Raw genomic sequence first — 23,251 nt, 5'->3', positions numbered from 1 at the left:
CAATCCGCGTCGCTCTTACTGCGCGGTGCCGCTCCCCCGAGCCAATCAGGACCCGCCGCCACCGCGCCGCGGCCCTGCCGCCATCCCGGCACAGCGCGCCCAGCGCGGCGCGGCCGCAGCTCGTGGCGGCCGCCATAGCGCCCGCGGCAGCAAAGGGTGGCCACGCGATTGGCTCGGGGGAGCGGCACCGCGCAGTAAGAGCGAAGCGGATTGGCTCCGGCGCCGCCGCGCCGGTTTCGGTTCCGTACGGGCGCTACAGCGGCTGCGGAGGGTCAGGAGGCGTAGGGCGCGCGAATGGCGGTGCTCCGCCACCCGCGGATCCTGAGGTAAAAAGCGGCAGGAAAAGGTCCGAGGCGGCGCCTGAGGCGGTCTTGGAGCCAGCTCGGGCTGGAATCTGAGGAAAACCCGCTCGAACGTGGCTCGGAGCGAGGAAGAGGACACCTGCACTGGGCTGCCGCCTCTTCCCGCCACCGGCGCCTCAGGAGCCAAGGTGGCACCTGGGAGAGTTGGTAACGTTCCGCCAAAAGTTCCCGACCATTCCTGAGGGGCAAGCCCGAACGCCGGTTTAAATTCATGAGGGGAAAAATACATGCATTTGAAATTAATTTGCCCCACAGACCTTGTTCAGGAATACGCCCACCAAAAAAAAACAAAACAAACAAACAAAAAAAAAACCAAAAAAAACCCCAAAAAACAAAAAAACAAAACAAAACAAAAAAAAAAAAAACAAACCCCAAAAACAACAAGAAAACCCACCCAAAACCAAAACACCCTTTTAAGCCAGGAACACCAAAATAATCCGAAATGTGCAAGAAGAAGGTTAGAACACAGTTATCGCTTATCACAAACTTCTTGTGCTCTTACATGCTCAGAGTGTATCAGAATAACACTCAGGGGACAGCGGTTTTGTTTACTAATTATTTCTCAGTGTAATGCAAAATAGATTAGTAATTAGTGTTAGTTATGTCACTGAGGTGAGTGAACAATAATGTGATCATGGTGGTATGATCACACCAACCGTGAGATAATTTATATTCATTTAATCCCACATATATCTGTCACACATCACCTTAAACTCACCTGCCATCTGGATGTAGCAATTTAAATTCAGCAACTAATTAATAAAAAACTTAATCATTTACTACTGTTTTATTTCTAATGCTATTTTGATATTGCTTAACTGGAGTTTTCTGTCCAAGCTGCATGTGTAGGAAACAGATTCACTGGGAGAACAATCTAAGCAATAATTTTTCTTTTGTTCCAATATGTTTCTTATCTTTTTGGCAAAACACAAAAGTGAGAAGTAAAATGATCAGAAACTAGGGATTTGGCCTGGGCAAAAAGGCTGTTAACTTTATCCAGATTTACAATTTATTGGTACAGTTTTATTTGGTACAAAAATATATTAGGTGACAAAGCAGGAATGTTCCCCATGTTCTCCTGAATTCATATTCACTTTGTTGCTGGCAAACAGACAATTGTTTGGAAAGTTTTTAATGTAACTATTACTCATTAAAATTGCTATTCTCACACTCACCGACATGATAAGTGAATATTTCATCACTGTCATGCACTAACAAACTGTGGCCATACCACTGTCATAGGAAAAGGATATCAGAGCTTGGATTTCATTCAAGATACTAGGCAGCAAACAAAATTAATGTCTAACCTCATGAAAAAAAGCAAAACTATGGTTAATTTATTAAGAAGGAAATGAAGTGCAAATCTCTCTTCATTAAATTTACTCTTTTTTTTTTTAATTCCACTGTTGGAAATTCAAACAAAAACCCCAAAACAAACCACAAAAAAAAGTCCAGCCCAGTGTAGACACCTGCAGCTATTTAGCATAAAAATCTTGAGCCTGCCAAGAATTTTTCAAGTCCATCCTTAGTAGAGAGTAAAGTTCACCTTTTTTCTTGTAAAATGAGATTTATGTGCTGTACTTGAAAATTCAGCTTCCACACTAATATACAAATGCAGTTTTCTTCTCAGAAAGCCCTGATGTAACCATTCCAAAGTCTCCCAAGTCACACAGAGCCTGGGAGGTTGTTAAGGAAAACCCTGAATTCGTCAGGTGCCTTCTGCCCTTTGGAACACCCAGAGCTTGGATGTGTGCACAAGTGCCTGTGGAAAGCATGGAGTTAACAGAGCAATTGGATTTTAATATGCTAAATTTAATTGATTATTATTAAAGCTTCCAGGAGAGCAGCAGTAGTTTTTGAGCCTTTTTTAGCAGCCTCTGCCACAGTGAAATGAACGTGTTTAATATCCCCATATGACATTATTCCGCATTTTTGTGCTCTATGGGCCTTACTGATATCTATCCTGTGGTTGTTAATAGAAGGAGGGGTTTTATTTAGGAGCAGCTTAAGCAGCTCCCTTTTGGCCACGTTGTCTATGCCCTAACCTCTCCAGCTCACTGGGTGTGCTGGTGCAGCAGAGAGCTCTTCTACGTTAAAGTTTTCCAAGTTCCTCGAGAGAATTAGTTATGATCCACTTAGTCTTAAGCCACTTACTTATTTTGGCCAGGGTCCATCTGCAGCTGATCACCCAATTCTATCCATCCCCATCCTGCAGCTCAATAAATCTCTCATTTCAAGTGCTACAGACACTTGTAAAAAAAAAAAAAAAAAGACTTGTGGCTATTTTAAGGAATGGTAAACGTGGAACCAACTACCCTAGGAAGAGGCAGTGACCATTTTCCATGCACCCCACCACTGGATGGCTTCTCATGGCTCTATTTTTTCCTGGACTTAAGTTTATATGCCAAACAAGATTAAATTGAGCCCCTTACATAGTTTTGGCATAAAGTTCTACACACTTATTTTATTTATTATAATTTTGCTTTCAAGATGAACCCATTGCACAGACCTGGGTCTGTGAAAGCAGCTCAATATAGCACTTAAATTAAAAAACAAACGAACAGCCTGACAGTGATTTACTTCCCCCTTTTTTCCAACATTGCCAAGAAGGACAATGCTGATAAGAAATCGTACCTACAGCTGTTCCAGGAAAGATTCCCAGTAGTGTTCCAGCCATCCACCATGCCCAGGTGGGGCACCCCATTGCTGGCTTTATTGCAAACTGTGAAGAACAATTATGGCATCATTAAATAGTCCTGGGAGCCCCAGGATGCTGCACCTAAGCAAGTAACTTCTTTGGAACAGATAAACTTGTTTTAGCAGGATACAGATCTCATCTTAACTTTCTAAAGAAGCCTTAGGAGTATCCATTGAAATTGCATGACTTTAAACCAACTTATTTTCTATTTTACTTGATTTTCTCTCCTCGGTCTTGTCACGTTTAGCGTTACTCTAATTTGATTTCCTGCTGTATCTCTTGTGATGGCTTTCAGATGCTGCTAGATTTCCGTAGCTGGTAGAACTCGAGTGTCTCAGTGCTCTGCAGAAAACTCACGTGGATGAACTTTGCAATCACAATGTCTGTGGCAGGTGGGTGTAATCTTTGATTTGAGTGAAATAAGAAGTGGGGCTGATTGCATTCGATAAATTGCCCATTGGATGCCTGATTCTTGTTGGGGGCACTTGTGTCTCATCCTATTTTAGGGCATCATTAGTCCTACTTCTTTTCTTTCCCAGGTTCCTGAGCAGGAGGTGTGAAATTGTAGCATTCCACGTGCTCTGGGAACGGAAGGTGGATTCAAGCAGGCCATGTAGGTGAATTGACTCAAGCCTGTGCTCATCCCAAGCCTTCCTGTCCTGCTGAGTAAGTTGGAGATCTCCACAACCAACTATTTCTCTTAGGGGAGTGCTTGAACACATGAGAAAGAGTTACAGATGTAAATTCTCTTTTCCCAAACCGGTGCTGTGGTTTCTAAAATGAGCTGGGTGTGTTGTTGTTGTTTGGGTTTTTTTTTTGTTTGTTTTTTTTATTTTTGCACCCTATAAAGATCAAGTAAGGCAGAGGGCTGAACAATTGTCAGAGGAAACTTTTATTTTTGAGAAGATTTATTTAGCTATGTCAGTAGTCAAGTACATGCATTCATGAAGCCTGTGTGTCATGACCACAGTTTAATAGATACATAAGGTATAATCTTTTTTTCTTTTGAGGGAGAAGCTTCTAAGCAATTTGAGTTATGGTTTTTATTGCTGTGAAGTCTAAACTTAGTGAAGGACTTTAGGAAAACTGTTGTGCTTTTTTTCCCCCTTGTGGTAAGAGATAACAGAAGCACAGCACTAAAGAAGAGATAAGCTCCTTACTGGAACTGGTGGTGTCACCTCCTTCATGTTTTTCTGAGCTCTCTTTTGTCCTATTTGTTATCTTAAGTTGAGAATTAAAGTGTCTTATGTTCAGCAAACTGTTTAGCCAAGCCTTCCTGCTGGTGTATGGGATGTAATGTGTCTCTACAGGCCAGCTTTTAAGCGTTTCATGTGAAAGAAAAACCCAAACCTGGGCAATTGGAACTTTGGGCAGGTAGAAACAGGCTCAGCAAATGCAAAGGGTGGGAGCAGCCTCTAAAATGGAGGGTCTGTAGAGGAAAGTTCTGTATTCAGCTGCAGGGACATTGTAGCTGTGCAGGGGATTTGACTCAAACCTGTCCATGTGAGCTGGCAAGGGCAGTCCCGCAGGGTAGCAGGCAGTGGTTATACATCTGGGAGAAACCCCTCTGCAGAGCTTGGAAACAGAGACTCTATGTAATTCTTCTTTACAGGAATTTTAAATGTCCTTGGCCAGATACTGAATTAGAGCTGCAATGGCTTCTGGGAGCTGTGGATTTGGGTTCTCTGACACTTAAATTCACTTGAATTCACTTGCTCAGATGTCTTAAGTCTGCATTGTGCTGAAATCATTATGTACATGTGCTACAAGATTGTGTTAAAGTCTATTTCTAGCTAATGAAAGAAAAACTAGTCTCTCTAACAAATGCTGTGCTCTTAAAGGTGTTACCTTTGTGGTTTAGACCTCTTTATTGAGCTGCTTTCTTTTTCACCACCTTCCCAGGAAACAGGAATATTCCAGGTCAGTGGGACAGGTACTATGTGAAGGTTCTGCTTGCATATATTTACTCACTAAACACATAGACCTGTTTGTTGTAGCATGTGAGATTCTGAAAATGTTTCTTTTATTTGCAGCGTGTCTTTGAAGTAAACATGCTTTTATTGAAATGGTAAATATACTTTGGCTGGGGGCGAGGTGTGTGCTGGGTGCTGCTCCTGGCATTGGACAGAGGAACGAAATTAGTCGTGGGCCTGGAACACTAGCTTCACCAGAAAATCAGAGGGATGAGCAACCACAGTGAGAGTTACTTTTTCTTTTTTTTTTCCAAACAGTTCACTGAATAACAATTCCTTCAAGGCAGTGTGAAACATCACATTTTAATTCCAGAGTCTGTCCCTCGTGCTGGGTTTAATTCCAGAGCCTGTCCCTTTGGTGGGGGGATCCTCACCATGCCCTGGCTTTTCTAGGGTACAGAAATTGAGAATACCGTGCCCACGTTGGCAGGAAGCTCCCCGGGCAGAGGAAAACTCTGAAATGCGTGATTTGGTGTGTCTGTATTTAAAGTAATCCTCGGCCATACGGTGGCACTGGTGAGCTGAGCACGGGCTGTGCCGGCGCGGTCCCGGCTCTGTTCTGGCTGTTTCCTGGTGGTGCCTGCAGGGTGCAGCTTCTGCCCACGCAACTCCTGCGTGGCTCGCTTGGAAGCTTCCAAGGATAGACTGAATATTTACGGAATAATAGAAAACAACAGCTTGGTTTTCATTTCAGTTTTTAATTTGCATGGGTGAGTGATTGGCACAGAAAGTATTTTTCATTTGAAGAGATAAATCTACAGAAGTTGTAAATTTTACAGAATTTACTATGGACAGTGCTCTTCCCTTTTTGTGTGCAGTGGGAGTGGAGAGGGATTGAAGAGACCCTAAATTAATGGATTAAAGAGGAGCACCTAGAGGTGTGGTTTTTAAGCCTTTTCAGGCATTTCTGTGAACTCTGATCATTCACTGCTGTGCCCTTAACAAAGGAGTTGAGCAAAGCTAACTGCGGGAGCACTCTGCATGTGTGGGGCGGTGTTCAGATTCCTGTTTTCTAAACTGAATTAGCATCACTTCTAACATTGCAGATGACTTTGATGATCTGGATCTTCAGTTGATGTAAAAAGAAATGTAAGTGAACATCATTTGTAATGCACAAAGCTTCCTGGTATGTGTCCTTGCTCTCTGTCAATCCAGTTTTTGGGTGCCCAAGTTAAAATGATTTGTACTCTAGAAAACACTCCAAAAATCCCATCTGAGGGCTGAGCACTGCTCAGGGCCCCTCTCTGTGTCACCCTGAGAGGCTGTGCAGGTCTTTGTTGCTTGTGAAGAGCCAATGGTCTAAATTTAAATGCTTATGATGGGAATTATGGTACCTACCAAGGAATACAAGAAGTCTGAAATGACCCAAGGCCCTGAATTCCTTGACTGATTGAAGAGCAAGGTGTGATTGAGTGTGGTGTGGTGTGTTGGGTGATGGCACAGAATCAGTAAAAAAAGGTGGATTTGGAACTCTTCAAATCCCATGTTGACATGCTACTTGTGATTGCTGAGCTGTGGATGTGATGTTTTGAAATGGCTATTTAATGGTTGCTTGGGCTTTCTTTTAACTTAGTGTGTTAATTTTAAAAGGCATTTTCAAGTAAGAGAAGCAAAAGCAAGACAGTGATTCACAGAGCCTCTCAAACAAAGCTCTGGAAGCCTCCAAGCTGCTGGAGGTAGCAAGCAGATAGGTCCAGGTAGTGGAGAAAGACAGGAGAGGTTTGCTTGACCATGGCTCATCCATCATTGAAGTATCTCAGCCACTGAATCCCTTTTTTCTTTGCTCTCTGACAAACTCCAGGAAAAAGTCTTTGAAATCTTGTTAAAAGTTGGATGTTGATGAAGTCTGAACTTGCAGCAGTGCTGAGTGGGGTGGACAGCATGCTTGAGATAAACCAGCAGCCTTGCAGCTCAGAGTCCTGTGGATCATGGCTGTTCCCCTTTGGCATGATGCTTTGCATTTTTCTCCTTAATTTCAAAGCAAAACTATAAATAGGAGTTGGGAACTGTGTGGATGTGGTGATTGATATGGGGTGGCTTTTTTTTTTTTTTTCCTGTTCTCACCCACTTGCCTTAAAAAGGAGGTCTAAGCTTAAATTAAGAGCCAGTGATGGAGGAGTTTGTCAACCCATGCCATGTCCTTGGTCCATTTCCAGTGTGTTTGGCTCCATCCTCTTGCTGTGACAAATGTCACTGGTTTCACCAAGGCTGGGTCAAGCTCTTTGTGTGGAGCTTTTAAATTTTACGATGAATGCAAATACTTATTTCTTCAAAATGACTCCTTGGAATCCCTAAATGTTTGCGTTAATTTTTTTTTTCTTGGGAAAAAAATCTGTATTATTTTTTGGGGTATGTAGTGAGAGCTACACCTTGATATAGGCTCTCCTGATGAGAGGTGATATGGCATATAAAATGAAGGATGAAAACAGCAATAAAAAATTTGAGGCTGATAAAAATATGATTTATATTCAGGACCCAGTTGTAAATCCCATCAGCACTTACTATAGCTATACTTACATGTTGCTACCTTGTTGAAAGAAAGGTTAGTGAAGAATTCAGTGTGTGGTGTTTAATTCCTACAGTTACCTGCACAAGTTGCAACTGGCTTGAAAAATGCCAGTGTTAGTAAAAGTAGGAGAGTGGCAATTGTTTATATTAATAGGGGTATCTGCCATTTAAAACCAAGTATATTCAACCCTGTTCTGGGGTCTGAAATGTGCAGAATGCGTAAAATTTTTATAGGGTAGTAGCAGCTGCTCCCAGTAACAGGTATTTGCTCCACAGCTGGTAACAGTTCAGTGATTCAGCTGCAACCTTTATTTTATTGTCTCATAACTTCATACTGTGTTTGGCCTTGATCTTATTTCAGGTGTTGTCTTCAGAGCCTCCCAAACTTGATCTGTTAGTTATGTGTGAGTTTTTGTGTGGTGGGTGTAAAGAGCATCTGGAGGAAACCAGGGATTTCTCAGTGGTACACCCTGATTTTAGCTGTGTCACTGGAATGATCTTATTGGCAACTCCCAGCATGTTATTCCCAGGACGGGTGATATTCTGTCCTTCTGGCTTCAGAGGTTTCACCACAGTTCTGAAAAAAACCCAAACCTATTAATAAATGATTTTTTGATTGTTACTGCTGTTTTCAAGATATTAAAAATGATTGTGTGTACTGGCAAGTAGGAGCACAAAGCCAGGACAGCAATATCCAGTGTATCATTAACCACAGGCTCTTTGCTGAATCTTCTCTCAGTGACTTTTTTCCTTTAGGGTTATACCTATTTTCCAATTCCAAGAATTTGTTGAGTAGTTTGTACTTGTGAAATCCTCAAGCAGATGTAATTCTGCCCCTGCCACGAGTGACAAATAATCTCTCATGTGGAAGTCTTGTTATTTTCTTCCTGAACTTGATGCTTTTGAGAGCAGTGGCACATGGTCAGCCGGACCTGCACAGCAATTTCTACTATAACAGGGGTGCAGTGCAAGATGCTGATGGGCACCAGCAAATTCACAACCTCTAAGGAGGCTGTGCAAAAAAAAAACAATGCCAAGAAAATCTTCCCTCCATCTGCTTTGTGCTCTGAAAAGGAGCTTGACTTGCCATCCCACAAAATTTTGATGCGAGGGCTGATTTTTTTAACCCTGGGAAGAATTTGAAGCCTCTGAGGTTTGTGAGCCTTTTGCCCTGAGTGGTTGAGCTGGGATAAAACCCAATTTCTTGGCTGACTCTGCAAGGTTTGGGGATTGTTGGCTTCTGCATTGGGATCCCTGGCCAGGGCTGGCCCTGAACACCAGTGGCCTTGGTTACAGGCAAGAGGGAATATGCTTTTGAGGATTGCAGTAAAACACTGCTGAGGGTGCTTTTGCGGCAATTTGGGGTCTGTTCAGCACCTGCCTTTAACTGGGGGGGAGTTAATTGATGCTTCCTGGAGGGAGTTTCCCTTCTGTGACTAGGCAGCCTCCTAGGCTGACCCTTGGAGCTTGGCATGGCCATGCTGCAATCCCTGAATTCCTGAGGGGAGCCCAGCTGTGTCCCCTGGTTGGTGTTGCTGCTGGCAGAAGGAGGGGATGGGACACCTGTGTGCCCACTTGTGCTGGTTTTGCCTGGGGCAGAGTGGGCTCAACACTGAGCAAATGTCAGAGCAAAGCCTTGCACAGATTTAGTCTCATTCAGGGACGTGTGCAAATCTTGGCTACAGATTTAGGAGCACAAATGTTTGAGGGAAGGAAAATGAAGGATTAGTGCACACACTCATATCATAACTGTGCCTCCGAAGGGAGTTAATTATGGATATGCTTCTTCAGCCCTCCTGCTCCCCACAGGTTTTCCTTGACTAAATGAATTGTGAATCTTGTTCCTGTTGTCCGAGTTAAGTGGAGTGAAACCTGCCCTAAGTAATACTGGGGGGGAAGTTTCAGTTGGAATTTTTTTATGATGAGCTTTGCCATTTAACATCATTAAACTCAGTTATCACAATTAAGTTTGCTCTAGGGTTTTTCTTGGTGCTTTTATTGGATGTTTTACTTAGTTGATTTACTTCAGTTCCTGAATGTAGAGTTTTAATGTTCCCGGTTTTGTCAACCTTCTAAAAAAACTTCAGCTTAAAAAAAATTGATTTCTGAGAGCTTCCCAAATCAGAAATAGCACTCTTGATTTCATCATGAAGAGTCTGGAGTTGTTAGTGATTAAACTAATGAGCTGTATAATTATAGCGCAGGTTGAGGTGCAGAGGTTTTGCAAGCCATTCCTCCCCAGTTGCTGTAAAGCCAGTGCTTTCTGCCCTGCTGCTCCAGAGACTCTTTCCATGCAGAAATTGATTACATTTGCAAAATTTTCTTGTAAAATCTTTTCCCTTGTAAATATACTCTTTCCACACACCCAGTGCTGATTCAGTTAGAAATGGGTTTACATTTAGAGGAAACTTGTTCCCTTCTTCCAGGTAGAGCCTTTCTCACAGGTCCCAGACTGGATCTGGTAGGCAAAATCTGTGTATAACTATTGCCATCGTCATGATTCCTGGTCTCCAATCCTTGTTGGCTCTGGATCATGGCAAACAGATGGTGTTCAAGTTTTATTTGAATATCTGACTGCATTGGAAATGAGGCTAAATGAATTCAGCCATCACTAATAGTAACAATGCCAAACCCTCAGGAAGTTTCTTTCCTCTTCTGCTTTTCCATGGTCTTCTTTGTAACTCTGTTAAACAACTGTTACATCTGAATGGTTTAACCAATGGCTTTGGAGGTGCATCTGCAAAATTTCTTGGTGTTTTGTGAGCTGAATCACCATGATCGTGGTTCCTGTGCACACAAGTGTCCCTTTAGGTCTGTCCATCTTGGTGGTGTGTACAGAAATTGGATTTAATGCTGGAAAAAAACCTCCGTAGAGTTACTGTTCTAGCAAGATAAATGCAGCATTTTAATTGCATTTATAATTTGAGCCCAACCAGTTGTGTATTAGTTAACTCTTTTCCTCACAGCAGTAACCAGCAACAGCCACAGCATTGAGCTTTGTTTGATCTAATTTTTGGAAAAATTGTTTAGCAATCACTGCTAATAGCTGTCTGATACTTGCATAGCATCCAAGTTCAACTGTACATTTGCCTTTCACAGGGCAGACTTGCAAACATGATCTGGCACCCAAACAGGCCTGTGCTAGACTAAAATTATTCATGTGTAGTTGGATAAGTAAACAAATAAGGAATTTGGAGACTTTCAAGATTATTGAATATTTTTAACTGGGTATCTGCTTTTTTAACTTGGAACCATTCAGAATGGTCTTGAAACCAAGCTTTTAGCCTTCAAACAGTGTTTGTTTTTCTGGGTTCTGTATTTGTGGCTAATTAATGGATTTCATGAGCTCAGAACAGTCTTAAGAGGGAGAAACTCTTCTCCAGGATGATGGATCTATCCAAGCAAACAGGTCCTGTACACTTTGCTGTTAGGTTGATGCCCCTGCAGAGTTGATCTCTATGGCACTGATGGTTCTGTCCTGTTCTTCATCAAAATATTATTCCCTTGATGTCTCAAAATCCCAGAAAAGGTGTGTGAGCCCTTAAATGGGAAAAAGTGCCTTTGCAAAGGGTGACATGAGGTGAAAAGGGGAAGTGGCAGCACCAGGGCTGTGCCGGCTCCGGAGCTGCAGAGCATAGAAAATGCTCCAAATATCAGATGTGTAAGTTGAAATGGCCTCAAGGCAGCTTAATCTTATAGGGGAGGAATTGGCATGGCGCATAAACCAAGCAGAAATGGGCCTTGGCAGCCGTGGTGCAGCAGTGGCGGCTCTGGGACAAGTTGTTCCGAACACTTTATCACTTGTGAGGCTCACGCTTGCTGCTCTGCTGACCTGGGGAATGTGTCTCCTGCTTTGATCTCAGCCCAATATCCCCCTCAGCCAGGCCATCCTGTGCCTTATCCCAGCCTGAGCCAGCTTTCCAGGGAAATTCTCCTTGCAGCCTGGGATTTGTGGTGCTGGGGAGAGCTGCAAAGCCACCCTGGGGTGGTGAAGGAGGTGGCTGAAGCAGCCTTAGGGTTGCAGAAGGGGAGAAACCAGTGTCATGGAAATAATGCTTTCTCAAATATAGGCCATTCCCTGCCTTCTTTGGGGACTGGGTGGGCAGGTTCTGCAGCATCTCCGTGTTTAGATCCACTTGGGCGGTTTGGTGCCTCAGGACTCGTTTCCGCTCTGCGACTGCTCCGTGCTGGGACATTGTGCGGGGGTTATTGGGGCAGAATTAAAAGCTTTTCTGTTGTTCTTCTGGATGGTTTTTGGCACTGGGAAAACCTGTAGCTCTTGCAAAATGTACAGCATCCCTGAGCTTAAACAGTATCATAACATCAGACCTCACTGGATTTTTGGCTTGAGGCTTGCATCCGGAAGTATTAAAATGCTTGTGTTAGACAAGAATGTTACCCTCGATATAAATTTCCATATAAAAACCTCGACTTGTCGTTTCTCCATATATTCCCCCTGTTTGTCTCACCCTGATTTCTTTTCATTGCTCTTTCTGCTTGGCAAACACTGCTATGGTCCTAGCTGCATGTCAGCCTTCGAGGGAGTTCCTGCAGGGCAATGAGGCTTTAAAAATTAACAAAAATGAATATTTTAGGCTTCGTGTGTACTCTCTAAGGCTTGTCACTGCCTGGTGAAGGAAATGTGTGAGCAATGGGTTGAGGGTGATGTGGGGGTAACCCCACAGACTTCTTCCAGTGCCTGGGTGGCCACAGCTGTGGCTTTTTCCCGTGGAATGAGGCACCCTGTCCCTTTCCCTGTGCTCTCCTGGTGCTGCTGTGCTGGGTGGGATGGCATTTACACCTCTAAAGCCTCCTGAGCTCTGCATTGGCGAAGGGCTGTGTGGTTGTTGGCTTCAGCCTCGGTGCTGCAGGGCATGATTTCAACCATGTCTATGGAGACCAATTTTCAACATCAAAACAAACCAGCGTAAGTGGAATTTATATTACCTTTTAAAAACACAAGTCAACAGAGCTGAGGGCTCTGCTTCGAGGAAGCCTCTTGGGTTTGTTCAGGGAATTACTACAAATATTTTATGTCTTTTTTGGAGACTCCAGGCAACCTCAGGAAGCTTCTGCTGAGGACAGCTGCTGAACTATCCCAGGTTAAATAGCTGATCAGTGGAGGTTTGGGGCCTGTGGTGTGAGACAGCATCCCCCATCACCAAATACCTTCCACTGCTTGAAAGCACTGTCTAATTTTCAAGACTGGGCTGATAATCCTAAATTTCTAGAAAGTATTTTTCCCCCAAAGCACAGTGTTTTCATTTTTGGTGCTGGTGGTCAGGAACAATCAGACCAAATGCTTTGATCCCAAGTGTCTGAGTGTGTGCAAATTTGGGTGATCCCAGAGGTGAAGAATTTTTTAGCTTTGCAGAGCTAAAAAATATCCCTGCAGCAGTGTAACAGCAGTGGAAGGGTTAAATTCAAATAAGAAAATGCTGTGGTGAGGGATGTGTTGTGATGCTGCCCAAAGCCCATTGAAGAGGCAGAATAAAGAAGGGCTGGGGGTGTTCCACCCTGCTCTGAAATGTGCTTGAACACTCAGTGCTCAGAATCAAAACAATCTTGTAAACTCAGTAATAGAGGCTAAAACCCAGAGTCTGGAGATTTTATGAGTATGTTTTGTGTTTTTCCTGAGCTGGTTAATGCTTATCCCAGTCTGGGGAAGAGAAACATACCAAGCTACTGGACTTAACATTTGCAAATAGCCTGGTTTAGGGATTTTGGCCTAGGTACAAGCATCGAATTACAACAAGATGAACAGCGACTTAAGTGCTTTATTTTGTGCCAACAAGCTGCCAGCTTAGACACATGTTTCCATTACCTGGGTACCTGCAGGCAGGTGGATTTGGGTGGGATGTTGGTACTGACTGGATCCTCATTTCATGTATCATACACCTGTAGCAGGTATGTGTGAGTAATCCTGCAGGAGAGCTTTATCTGCATCTTTGATTGCCATGCTGTGAGTGTGGTGCCCCTCCAGCTTTTCTTTACATTTACATGCAAACAGCCTTTGTGCAAAGCACAAAGTGGAGCTTCACAGGAGTGTCACTGTGGCCTCTTAATTTCTGTCACCCCAGAAAATGGGGGTAACAAATTTTTAAAACGAGTAAGGAAACATATTCCTGCAAAATGTTTATTTGTGTTAGAACTGGGTAGCTTTCACCATGGTATGGTTGACTGTCCATGAAACTTCAGTGCCTCATTGGGGATATTCACTGTATAATTCAGATCTTCCTTCCTTGGCATACCAGAGCAGAGGCAGAAATCTCCTGACCCTGTTAAAGTTTCATGTTACTATTTTGATCCTCGTGATTTGGTTTTTAGTACAAAATCACAGGCCTTGCAGGGAGTGCTCAGCATGTTGGTTCATGTTCCTCTGCCTACCTACCTCTGCCAGCCTGTAGAGCTCTCCTGAAACAAAGCAGCCCTACTCTAAATACTGGGGGGCAGTCTCTTGACTGACCCTGCGTTGCAAAATTGTCTGAAACCAGGTTGATTTTGGGAAGAGAAAGCAGCAAATGCAAATCTCAGTTTTAATCACTCCAAGGACCAATTCATGCCTAATAAGTGTGTGCAGAAACAGCTTTCCTGGAAACACCATTATCTGAAGTGATCTGGTTCCTGCTGCCTTCCTCCAGGCAGTGCCTTTAAATGGGGCAGAAGTGAAATTTTTCTCCCTTGAAGGTGACTTTTTTTGCAAAAAACCATTTGCTGCTGGCTGAATTGGCTTTGAGGCAGTTGTGGCCACTGCTGAGCTGGATGTGATATTTGGGCATGGAACCTGGTGCTGGCAGCAACTACACGCAAACTCACTAATGCAGGTGATGGATGCAGCACCAACATGCTCTGTGCAGGCTGCCTTCCTTCTTCTTTTGGTGGGGTTTCCAGGTTTTGGGTATTTGGCATCATAAGAGCCGGTGCTGACGGCAGAGCTCCTGGCAAGGGCATGCAACAGCTTCAGAGCTGCCAATGACAAACTGGAAATGCTTCCCCTGTGCCCACGGGTGCCAGGGGAACAGCTCCTGTCCAGGACAGCCACGTATTTAATGGCTCTTGGGAGGCTTTCCTGGGAATGTGTGCAGTGAAATCTCAGCCTGGTCTGGGCTTTACCATTGCCAACATCCTGCTGTAAGAGGGGGACAGGACCCAAGCTCCAAGCTGTGTTTATGCTGCAGTGCATTTACACAAGTGTGCAAAGGTTCCGTTTCATTCTCTGCTCTGATCCTCAGTTATTCCTGATGCTGAATTAGTTTTCTGGAGTTGTGGTTTCCTCTTTGAATGGTCTGCCATAACCCTGGTGCTCTCCTGGGAGGTGGTGGTCAGTCCAGAGGCCTTTGCTGTTCAAATAAAGCTGGGATAACTTCCTGCATGTGCATCACTTTGCATTTACCCTCTTTGGTTTTATTTGGCATTTCCTGCTTAATATTCAGAGCACTGTAAGGGCTCTGTTTCCCAGAGGATGCCCATCTTTACCTGACAACTGGATATTGGTAGAAAAATGTTCTGTTCCCCTTCTTTTATCCACTTCTTACTCTGGGGCAGGTCCTTTGATATGTTGTCTGTAAGAGCAGCTCTGGCACAGTGCTGTTGTGCCAAATTCTTCCTCCAGGCATGCAGTAGAAAGGTTCACTTCTTTTTTTTTTTTTTTTTTTTTTCTTTTTTTTGCTATGGCAGTATCTCTTTTGCTTGTCTCCCTAACGCGTGGGTCCCCCCTTGGCCCCATCAGCCTCCTGGGATGTTGCTTTTGCTGTGACTGGGAGAATTTTGATTTGCCAGTGCAGGCATTTGCAAGCTGCTCCTTTGGCCTGCCGTGTTTGTTTTCACGTGTGACCTTCCAGAGCTCAGGAACATTTCCATTTGCCTTGTTCATGTACAGCCTCAGCTTCTCAGAGAATGACTTATTGATTTTAATAATGCCTTTTACCCTGCTGTTTTGGTATGTTGGCTTCCCCTCTGCAGCCCTTGCTCCGGGCTTCCAAAATTTGTTTGTTTTCCTAGTTTCCATGCCGCCTGCAGGAATTTTGCTCTTTTGACTTCCCACTTGGGTGTTTGTTGTATATATTCTGTATAGGAAACATTCCTGTACGTTGCACAGAGATACTCCAGAAACACTCTGGTGCAAGAAGAAAATGTGACCCTCCAGAGGAGGTGGTCACAGGTTCAGATGTTTCTGGAGTGGCACTGGCAGGATTTAAACCTTGAGGTGGCTGTGTAACTTCCATGGCTATGGTTTCAGAGTTTAACAGCATAAGTATGTTGCTTTTGTCAACCCAGCTGGCAGGCTGTTCCATTTGAAAGCCTTTCTGTGTGCTTGTTCAGGTGTACGGATGGGGATGGGGTATGCCTTTGCTTTGGGAGATTTTATGGACCTGCAGAAGCTTTAGGGGGTGTCTTAAGGGTTGGGATGAGAGAAAAAAAGGATGTTTTATTACAGCAATGCAATGAAGTGCAGCAGAGTGTGTTTGCAGGGCAGGAGCTGCTGGAGTGCTTAGCTGAGAGCTGCACCTTTTGAATGTTTATCCTGTTTGACTATATATGCACTGTGTGGTTATGTAGAAATTACAGAAATGTTATTAACATTTAAAAACATTAATTTTCCAGATGCATTTCTGTGAGGGAGCAGAGATGCAGAGTACTGATGTTGCTTCTGGGACCGTTGGGATTCTGGATGAGAAAGCAAAATAATTTATCTCAAGAGAAACAGCATGTGACTGACATAGTGAATGTGTTTGCAAACAAAACCTGGAGCTCACCTAGTTTCAGTGTTTTGGTCTGCAGGGAGCATTGCTGGGTGTCTTGGCCCCTCATCCAGTATCAAGGTGATTGCTGAGATAGCAGAGAATAAATCAGGGAGTGCCTTCAATGCTACCTTGTCATATTGCTGTGGCATGATGTTTGCAGCTTTTTCTGCTGAGCAAATACACACAGTAAGTGTGAGGCTTTAAAGAGTTAACTTTGAGGTCACTTACTTTAAAAAATTACTTGTTTGATCCACATAATTGATGTCAATATAAAACAGGATTTTATATCTTTTCCCATGCAAAAATTACAAAAGCTGTTGTACTGCCCTTCAAATTTGCTTTGGCAACTCTAACCCAACCCTGTTTTATTAAACAGCTCTCTTTCCTCCTAATATATACAGAAATGTTTGCTGTATAAACATCTTAACTAGACATCTGCTTTTCCCCAGATATAAAACACAGTTAACTTTTTGCCCTGTTCACTGAGGCTGATCACTTTTTTCTGCTGGCCAGATGAAATAAAATTGGGTTTTGTAGCAGATGCAGCCCAGTTCAGTTTTGCATGACGCAGGTGTTCCCCCAGCTGGGAAGTGTGGAATTGTGCCATTTTGCTGAGATGATGGGGAGGTTTAGATATGTGAGGGCGTTAAAAATAATTCTCCGTGTTAACAGTGGGCTTTGTCCCTGGTGGGCTCCATATGCTCAACAGCTGACTGGGGCAGCAGCTGTTCTATATTTTATTAGGAGACTTATAAAGTTAGAAACACGGATGATCATTCAAAACACAAGCAACTCTTTGCAGCCATGGAAACGGGATTCAACAACAAACTTGCATTTGTGAGCCTTCCAAGCAAAATAATCCCACTGCACTGTGTTCAGGTGGTCCTGGGGAAGTGAATGAACTTGCATTTTGATTTCCTTAAGTTCTGTTTACTCAGTCCCATTTTTTTTCCTCTTTTCTCCCTGTTTTCTGTTTCTGAGAAGGTACTAAACTTTGCATGTGATCCTGATTTAGATTCTTCTCGAACATTGACAGATTTATATGAGAATCCTTCCTGGAGTGTGCTCTTGGTAATGGTCATGGCAGCGGGATACAGAGAAGGCTGAGCAAACACTCTGCTGTCAAATAATTTCTTGGGATTTTAGTGTCCCTTATAATCCAAGTAGCTCTTCAAACTCTTGTTGCATGTTTGCTGCAGTTCCATACGATTTGCAGGGAACAGGTGAAGCTCTGCTTCCCTGGAGAATTGGTGAACCTGCAGGTTTCCCTCCTAAAAAGGTGCAGGTTTTATGGTGCACAAAAGCTCTTCTTGTTCAGGCTCTGAACCATCTTCTCATTCTGACTGTGGGCTCCTTTCAGGCTCAGTCATGTACCCCACCCCTACCCAAAACAAAACCAACCACCCCCTGCCAGTTTCTGCACAGCTCAGCTCTGTTCCTGTTTTGGTTTGGAGGGGCTGCTGTTATTCCAGCTCCTGGCTCTCATGGAAGTGCTGCCCACACCCAGTGACCGCCTTCAGGCTCAACCAACCTGCAGAATAGTGACAAGTGGCTGGATCTGCACTCCTGAGCTGTGTGATAATCTCTGACTTGGCCAGTTTGGGCTTTCAGTGGCCTGGTGGACACCTGGATACTGCAAACAGGGAGCAGGGTTGGCAGGACAGTTGTGTGTAAATAAATTGGATTGAGCCAAGCATCTGAGCACTGTGAGGTGTGGAGAACTTTGCAGGCTGAGGATGGCTTGGGAATGTGTGTGAGGTACAACTGTCTCTGCTGCTCCTGCCATTTGAGAGGTGTATAAATATTTTTATATGTAATGATCAATTTTGGGTCACTGTCAGATGAGCAGAGATTTAAAAGAAGGCTTAAAAGTGCTGGTGATGAAATGGATGTGAAAATTGGAAAAGCATGAAGGTAGAGTAAATCCTTGGGGCAGAGCCTGGCAGCTTGGGGACTTCAGGGATGGTTTGTGGTTCCTTAATTTGCTACAGAGACCAGCCTGGTGCCCTTCCAGTCTGGGGTCTTAAGGAGGCAAAGCCACTTGAGCCTCGTTTGAGCACCTCTCAAGAGAGATCTGCCCATTTTAAACTTAAAAGCACCAAATTTTATTTTCTTGTAGTGGGCAATGCTGAATTGCACAATTTGGAAGTCAAAAGTTGGTGTAAAAGAACAGTGCTGGGGGTGGATGCCTGAGGGGCAGCACAGCTTGTTTGTGAGGAGAGCCTCCATTGAGAGAGAGAGTTAATTAAGGGACATGTGGAGGTGAGCATGTGCTGTTTGCCACAGGAACTGCATGGAGGAGCAGGAGCTGGAGGCATTTTGCTCAGTGCTTGTGTGGAATGAGGAGTTGCCTTTCAGACTGAGTGGATTTGTAGTGATGAATGGGGAGGAATCTCTCCGGGGAGAGGAAGGAGCTCCCTACAAGCCAAACACTTTATCAAAGACTTTTCACCATGGCAAACCCCAGTTAAATCCCACTACAGAGCAACTGGATTTGTAGTGGTGAGCCCCTCCCTGCAGGGAGGGACAAGGGGTGCCCGGGATCTCACCCCACTGCTCCAGGGCCCCAGGCAAAGAACGCGACCCAGCACCAGCACGATTTTCTGGCCTGTGCTACAGCCACGTGCTCCGACCCTTTTGGCAGATGAAGTATTTGTTTAAAGCCACAAATGACTTCCTGAAGGAATGATCATTGGATAATGGGGTCCTGCTCTGCAGTATGCCCGGGCGGGGGGGACGTGTCACCCTCAACCACAGCGGTTGTGGCCTGTTCTGAGTTTTGTTCTGGAGTGAACTTCTGCTGTCAGGAAAACTAAATCTCAGTAGGCAGCAGGCTTGTCCTTCTACAAAGGAATTGTGTTTGTAGTCTTCCAAGAACTCATCATGTATGGGTTGAGATCTGGATCCCTCTGACTGTGCAGACCTCAACATGGCTTTGCCAACTCCCACAGTACGTGACAATAATGGCAGTAGTAACGAACTACCTCCAAATAGACCAAATACAATATGGTAAGAGATCTTTATTAAAAATTTTGTACATCAAAGGATTAACTACTACATTTTAAACAAGAAATAAGATTTTACATATTACAAAAGATGTTATTAGTTCTTGAATTAGAAATAAATTTTATGAACACTGTACATGATACATCTGAGTTGTAGGAGCAGGAACAGGATTGAGTGCCTGAGAATGATATAACTTAATAAGAAAATGCACTCAATTCTTAGTATACAACATAATATTTCTGGAAAAATAGTATGTTAACTTCAGTCTGAAAATGCTGCATCCCTCTGACCAGTAACTACCAACAGTGTTCTTGTGGACATTTGTGCCCTGCCTGGTGATTTCCAGTTTGGAGTTTCTTTCTTTGTTGGAGAAATTTTGTTCCTATGCTCTGTTTTTCTTGGGGAGAGCATAATGTTATTCCATGGTATGGTTAACACAATCTGCATACAAAAACCTGATGCAAAGCCTTTCTCACAATGTAACTTTACCTCCAACCCAGGTTAGAAAAACCAACTGTGATGGTACATAAATGTCTACAGAAGTAGATTTTATTGACTGTTACCTTTTGTTACAAAGTAGTTAAAAAGAAATATATTTTAGCTTATCAGATAACCGTTACTTCGTGTATCATTCGTACTACATAATTTTTTTCTTTTTTGAGATTCAGTGTAGCTGCATTAGAATTTAAAATAAAAACAAAACAGAAGATCACTTTTAAATTGCATGACCTATTTGGCTAGGAAGGGTGTGTGAAGTTTTACAGGATAGTATGAACATACAGTTCTCATATAAAAGCGTAGTATGTATCTAGTCCAAGGAAGGTAATAAAAAAAGATTTAAATCTTTATACAGAAAGTGACAATGCCCATGTTATACTATGGAACACATCTACTAATTTGAAATTACAGGTGTAAGGTGTGAATAAAAGATACCAACTTACTAAACAAATTCTTTAAAAAAAAGAGAGCAAAATCTATAAATAAAAAATAGTAAGTGCTTTCTTTCCGATACTATTCTTTGGCTGCTGCGGGTGCCAGTGGAGGGTTATTGCGAGCACTAGAAGGCGTAAGGTCCCACTATGATCGTTAACCTCAGCACCGAGCTCGTGCGGTAGTTCAGGCTGTTCACTGTCAGCATCTCCAGGTCCACGATGTGCTCCCTGGGTCCTGAGAGGGACTTCACCAGCACCAGCATTGCGCTCACGGCGCTGGTTTGCTGCAACAACACCACAACAAAGCCCAGCTCAGTCCAACCCACAGCAACTCCCAGCGGCATCAGCGCTCCTGTGTCACCGCACTGTGCAAGGCTCCGTCTCAGAACAGGCATGCACGAGGCAAGGCTTCTTTTAACACTTCCAAATGGCCATGACTAATCTCACACCTGGCTTTGCTGGGAAAACTCCACCTGACTGAGGCCCAGAGGAATAAACTGCTGCAAAATCTGGTCCTGGTTATGCTGACTTTCCCAAAGGATGTGGGAAGTGGTAATCTATCCCAGGATGGTCTTTGTTTTAACCCCATCCACCAGCTTTTAAAATAGAGAGAGAATGAGTAAAACAAGAGCCCTAATGACTTTAACAGTGAGGTAGCTTGTTCAGTGGAGGGAAACTCAACACTGTCTTGTGGCTCATACTCCAGAAGTTGTGCTGTCCCTGTAAACACTGGGAATGTTTGCAGCTGGTGTGTACCTATTGCCATCCCCACTTTGTACTTCTCCCAGTCTGGGATTGTGCTGCTGGGGAACACTGACAGGCCTTGTTGGCGTTGTGCTGCTGGTTTGTTAAACAGCTTTGTCATTTCCAGATGATAAAAGGGTCAACTCCATCTCTGCCTTTGCCTACTACAAATATTTTCTCCCTGTGTGACATGAGTTGGGTGCACAGATGAATCCAATCCATCTGCTGCATCCGGGAGCCAGCTCAGCATTTTACTAAAACAGTAGGAATAACTTCCAAGCAAGCTTTTGTTTACCACAGTCCCCTGGCAGGAATAAACACGTGCTTCCTCATTTAAGGCCTGTGATTTCTTGTTGGATGGCAACAGGAGATGGGAATTGTTACTCCAAGGGTCAGTCTGACAGCCACACTGGGGTCGAACCCAAGTGGCACCTGCAGTGATCATGTTTTTAATTTAAGCAAATAGCTTGTATTTTGGGGGTAGTTAGGGGGTTTTGCTGTGTAACCTGTGATGCAGTGCTTTTCCCTGGATTTGTTATGTCACAACAAAAGATATATGGATGAGTAGTTCCCTGTTCCCACCTTGGGTAAATGTGGTCTAAATAGCAAGGCCATAGCTTGGTGCAGTTGTTGGCTGTACTATCAAAAGCCCCATATCTCCTGTTTTGAAGGAAAAGAATTAAAAATTAAAACTTTCCAATTAATGTATTTCTGATAGAAGCTTTTTGTGTAGATTGCTTTACTGAGTGTAAAGCCACACACAAAGGAAAAAGATTTCCCAGGAATTTGTAAATATTAGAAGGGTTCAAGAAAATGAGATTTCTTAAAAAAAAAAACCAACCCCTTAGGAAGCAGATGTTCTAGACACTCCCATTCATGTGTATCTACTTGGATGCATCCCACCTACAGGACAGTACTGCTATCCCAAGTAATTTGAACTTCCTTGGTTTTACTATGGGAGATAAAGGTTTAGTTTTGTCTCAACATAAAACCATTGTAGGTTGGCCTGAGCTTAGCTTGGGATGGGGCACTGATTTCTAGACTGCTGTTACTGATTTCTTCTTTTGCAAAATGAGAAATGTAATTGAGGTAATTGTACAAGGAATCTCTCTATGACTGTGTCCTAAATAGATTTATCTGGGGTGTTGGTACAGAGAGGGGAAGGCAGGGAAGTATTTTGTGTGAATCTGACATGGGTGTCCCAGGATTGCTAAATATTCCTGAATTGGAAAGAAACAGTTTGAGTCACAGTTTAGGGTTTTCAGGTAGGAAAGTAAAAGGCTTGTTAAAAATTGGAAAGCAAGCACACTTAGTAAGGAAGCACCAAGAAGCTGCTGAACTTTGGGGTGCTGCGGAAGCCTTATGGGGACATTTGGGGTTGTCACAATGACAAGGCAGTGTGGAGGCAGGGTCTGACTGCCGCCAGTACTCACCCTCAGGTAGAACTCTCCATTCTCGTTGCCAGACTTGATCCGGAAGGTGTTGATGGTATTGGGGTAGATGGTGGTGGCCTGGATCTGGAAGATGTCGGAGGGCACGGTCCTGTCGGAGCGGATGCTCATGTACTTGTACACCACCGAGTAGGGCAGCTCCCGGCAAATGGCGTTGGACACCGGGCACAAGCAGCGGCTGCCACACGAACAGGGATAAAAGCACATGAAAAACCATCAAATACAATTTTCTGCTTCATTCCATCATGTCCCCTCTTGAGGATGAGCCTAAAACCACAAGACTTAATTTTTCCCTTACTTCTCCGAGGTAAGGACATAGGGCTCTTGACAAGGATTTCTGGGGTAACAACGGAACCCTCCGTGGTAATTCCAGCAGATTTCGTCCTCTCTGCATTCATTAGTGGTCTCACACTCGTTTATATCTAGGAGGAAGGAGAAAGGACTGTGTCAAAGCAGGTGGAAATAGGCTTGCTACAAAGGTACACCTGCTTGTGTGTTGAAACCCATCAGCTTTCTGTGTCCTTGTCTTGTTTTCTGGGACCTGGCTATAAAGGGTTTCTCTATGCAGAAGTGGAATAAACTTGTTTATTGAGTGTTAAGCGAGACTGAATGTTTTTAGTTGACTGGAGATGGATATTAATCATCTGTAATGTAACTGTGGAAATGCTGTCAAGTTTATAATTACCAAAGAGTTGTTTTACAGCTGAAGGTGTCCTGAAGACAGGGAAAAAGTCTCAGGGAAGAATTGTTTTCCTGGCCTTTGCATCTTCTCATTTTGAATAATTTTGGTTTCATGGTCTAAAATGCTTCATTAATAGCGACATTTTAACTAA

General features: G+C 43.6%; 2 protein-coding genes across 3 annotated transcripts in view; both read right to left on the bottom strand.

Moving 5' to 3' along the window:
* PNPT1 (polyribonucleotide nucleotidyltransferase 1) overlaps window positions 1-136 on the bottom strand; it is a 16,097-nt gene extending 15,961 nt beyond the window's left edge. Inside the window, exon 1 of the mRNA XM_042021016.1 lies at window positions 20-136. Within this exon, the coding sequence (XP_041876950.1) occupies window positions 20-136 (117 nt within the window). The remainder of the gene's footprint in view (window positions 1-19) is intronic.
* A 19,149-nt stretch (window positions 137-19,285) lies between these two features.
* EFEMP1 (EGF containing fibulin extracellular matrix protein 1) overlaps window positions 19,286-23,251 on the bottom strand; it is a 45,979-nt gene continuing 42,013 nt past the window's right edge. For both annotated transcript variants that reach the window (XM_042021018.1, XM_042021017.1), the window contains exons 9-11: window positions 22,717-22,840; window positions 22,401-22,596; window positions 19,286-20,507 (exon numbers count right to left, since the gene is read on the bottom strand). In XM_042021018.1, the coding sequence (XP_041876952.1) occupies window positions 20,349-20,507; window positions 22,401-22,596; window positions 22,717-22,840 (479 nt within the window). In that variant the 3' untranslated portion in view covers window positions 19,286-20,348. The remainder of the gene's footprint in view (window positions 20,508-22,400; window positions 22,597-22,716; window positions 22,841-23,251) is intronic.

This window comes from Corvus kubaryi, unplaced genomic scaffold (genome assembly GCF_017639235.1).
Source record: "Corvus kubaryi isolate FWS band 111438036 unplaced genomic scaffold, C.kubaryi_AGA036_p1.0 37103, whole genome shotgun sequence".
Taxonomy (NCBI): domain Eukaryota; kingdom Metazoa; phylum Chordata; class Aves; order Passeriformes; family Corvidae; genus Corvus; species Corvus kubaryi.
The sequence above is the reverse complement of the archived record's forward strand: the minus strand, read 5'-3'. Positions and strand labels throughout refer to the sequence as shown.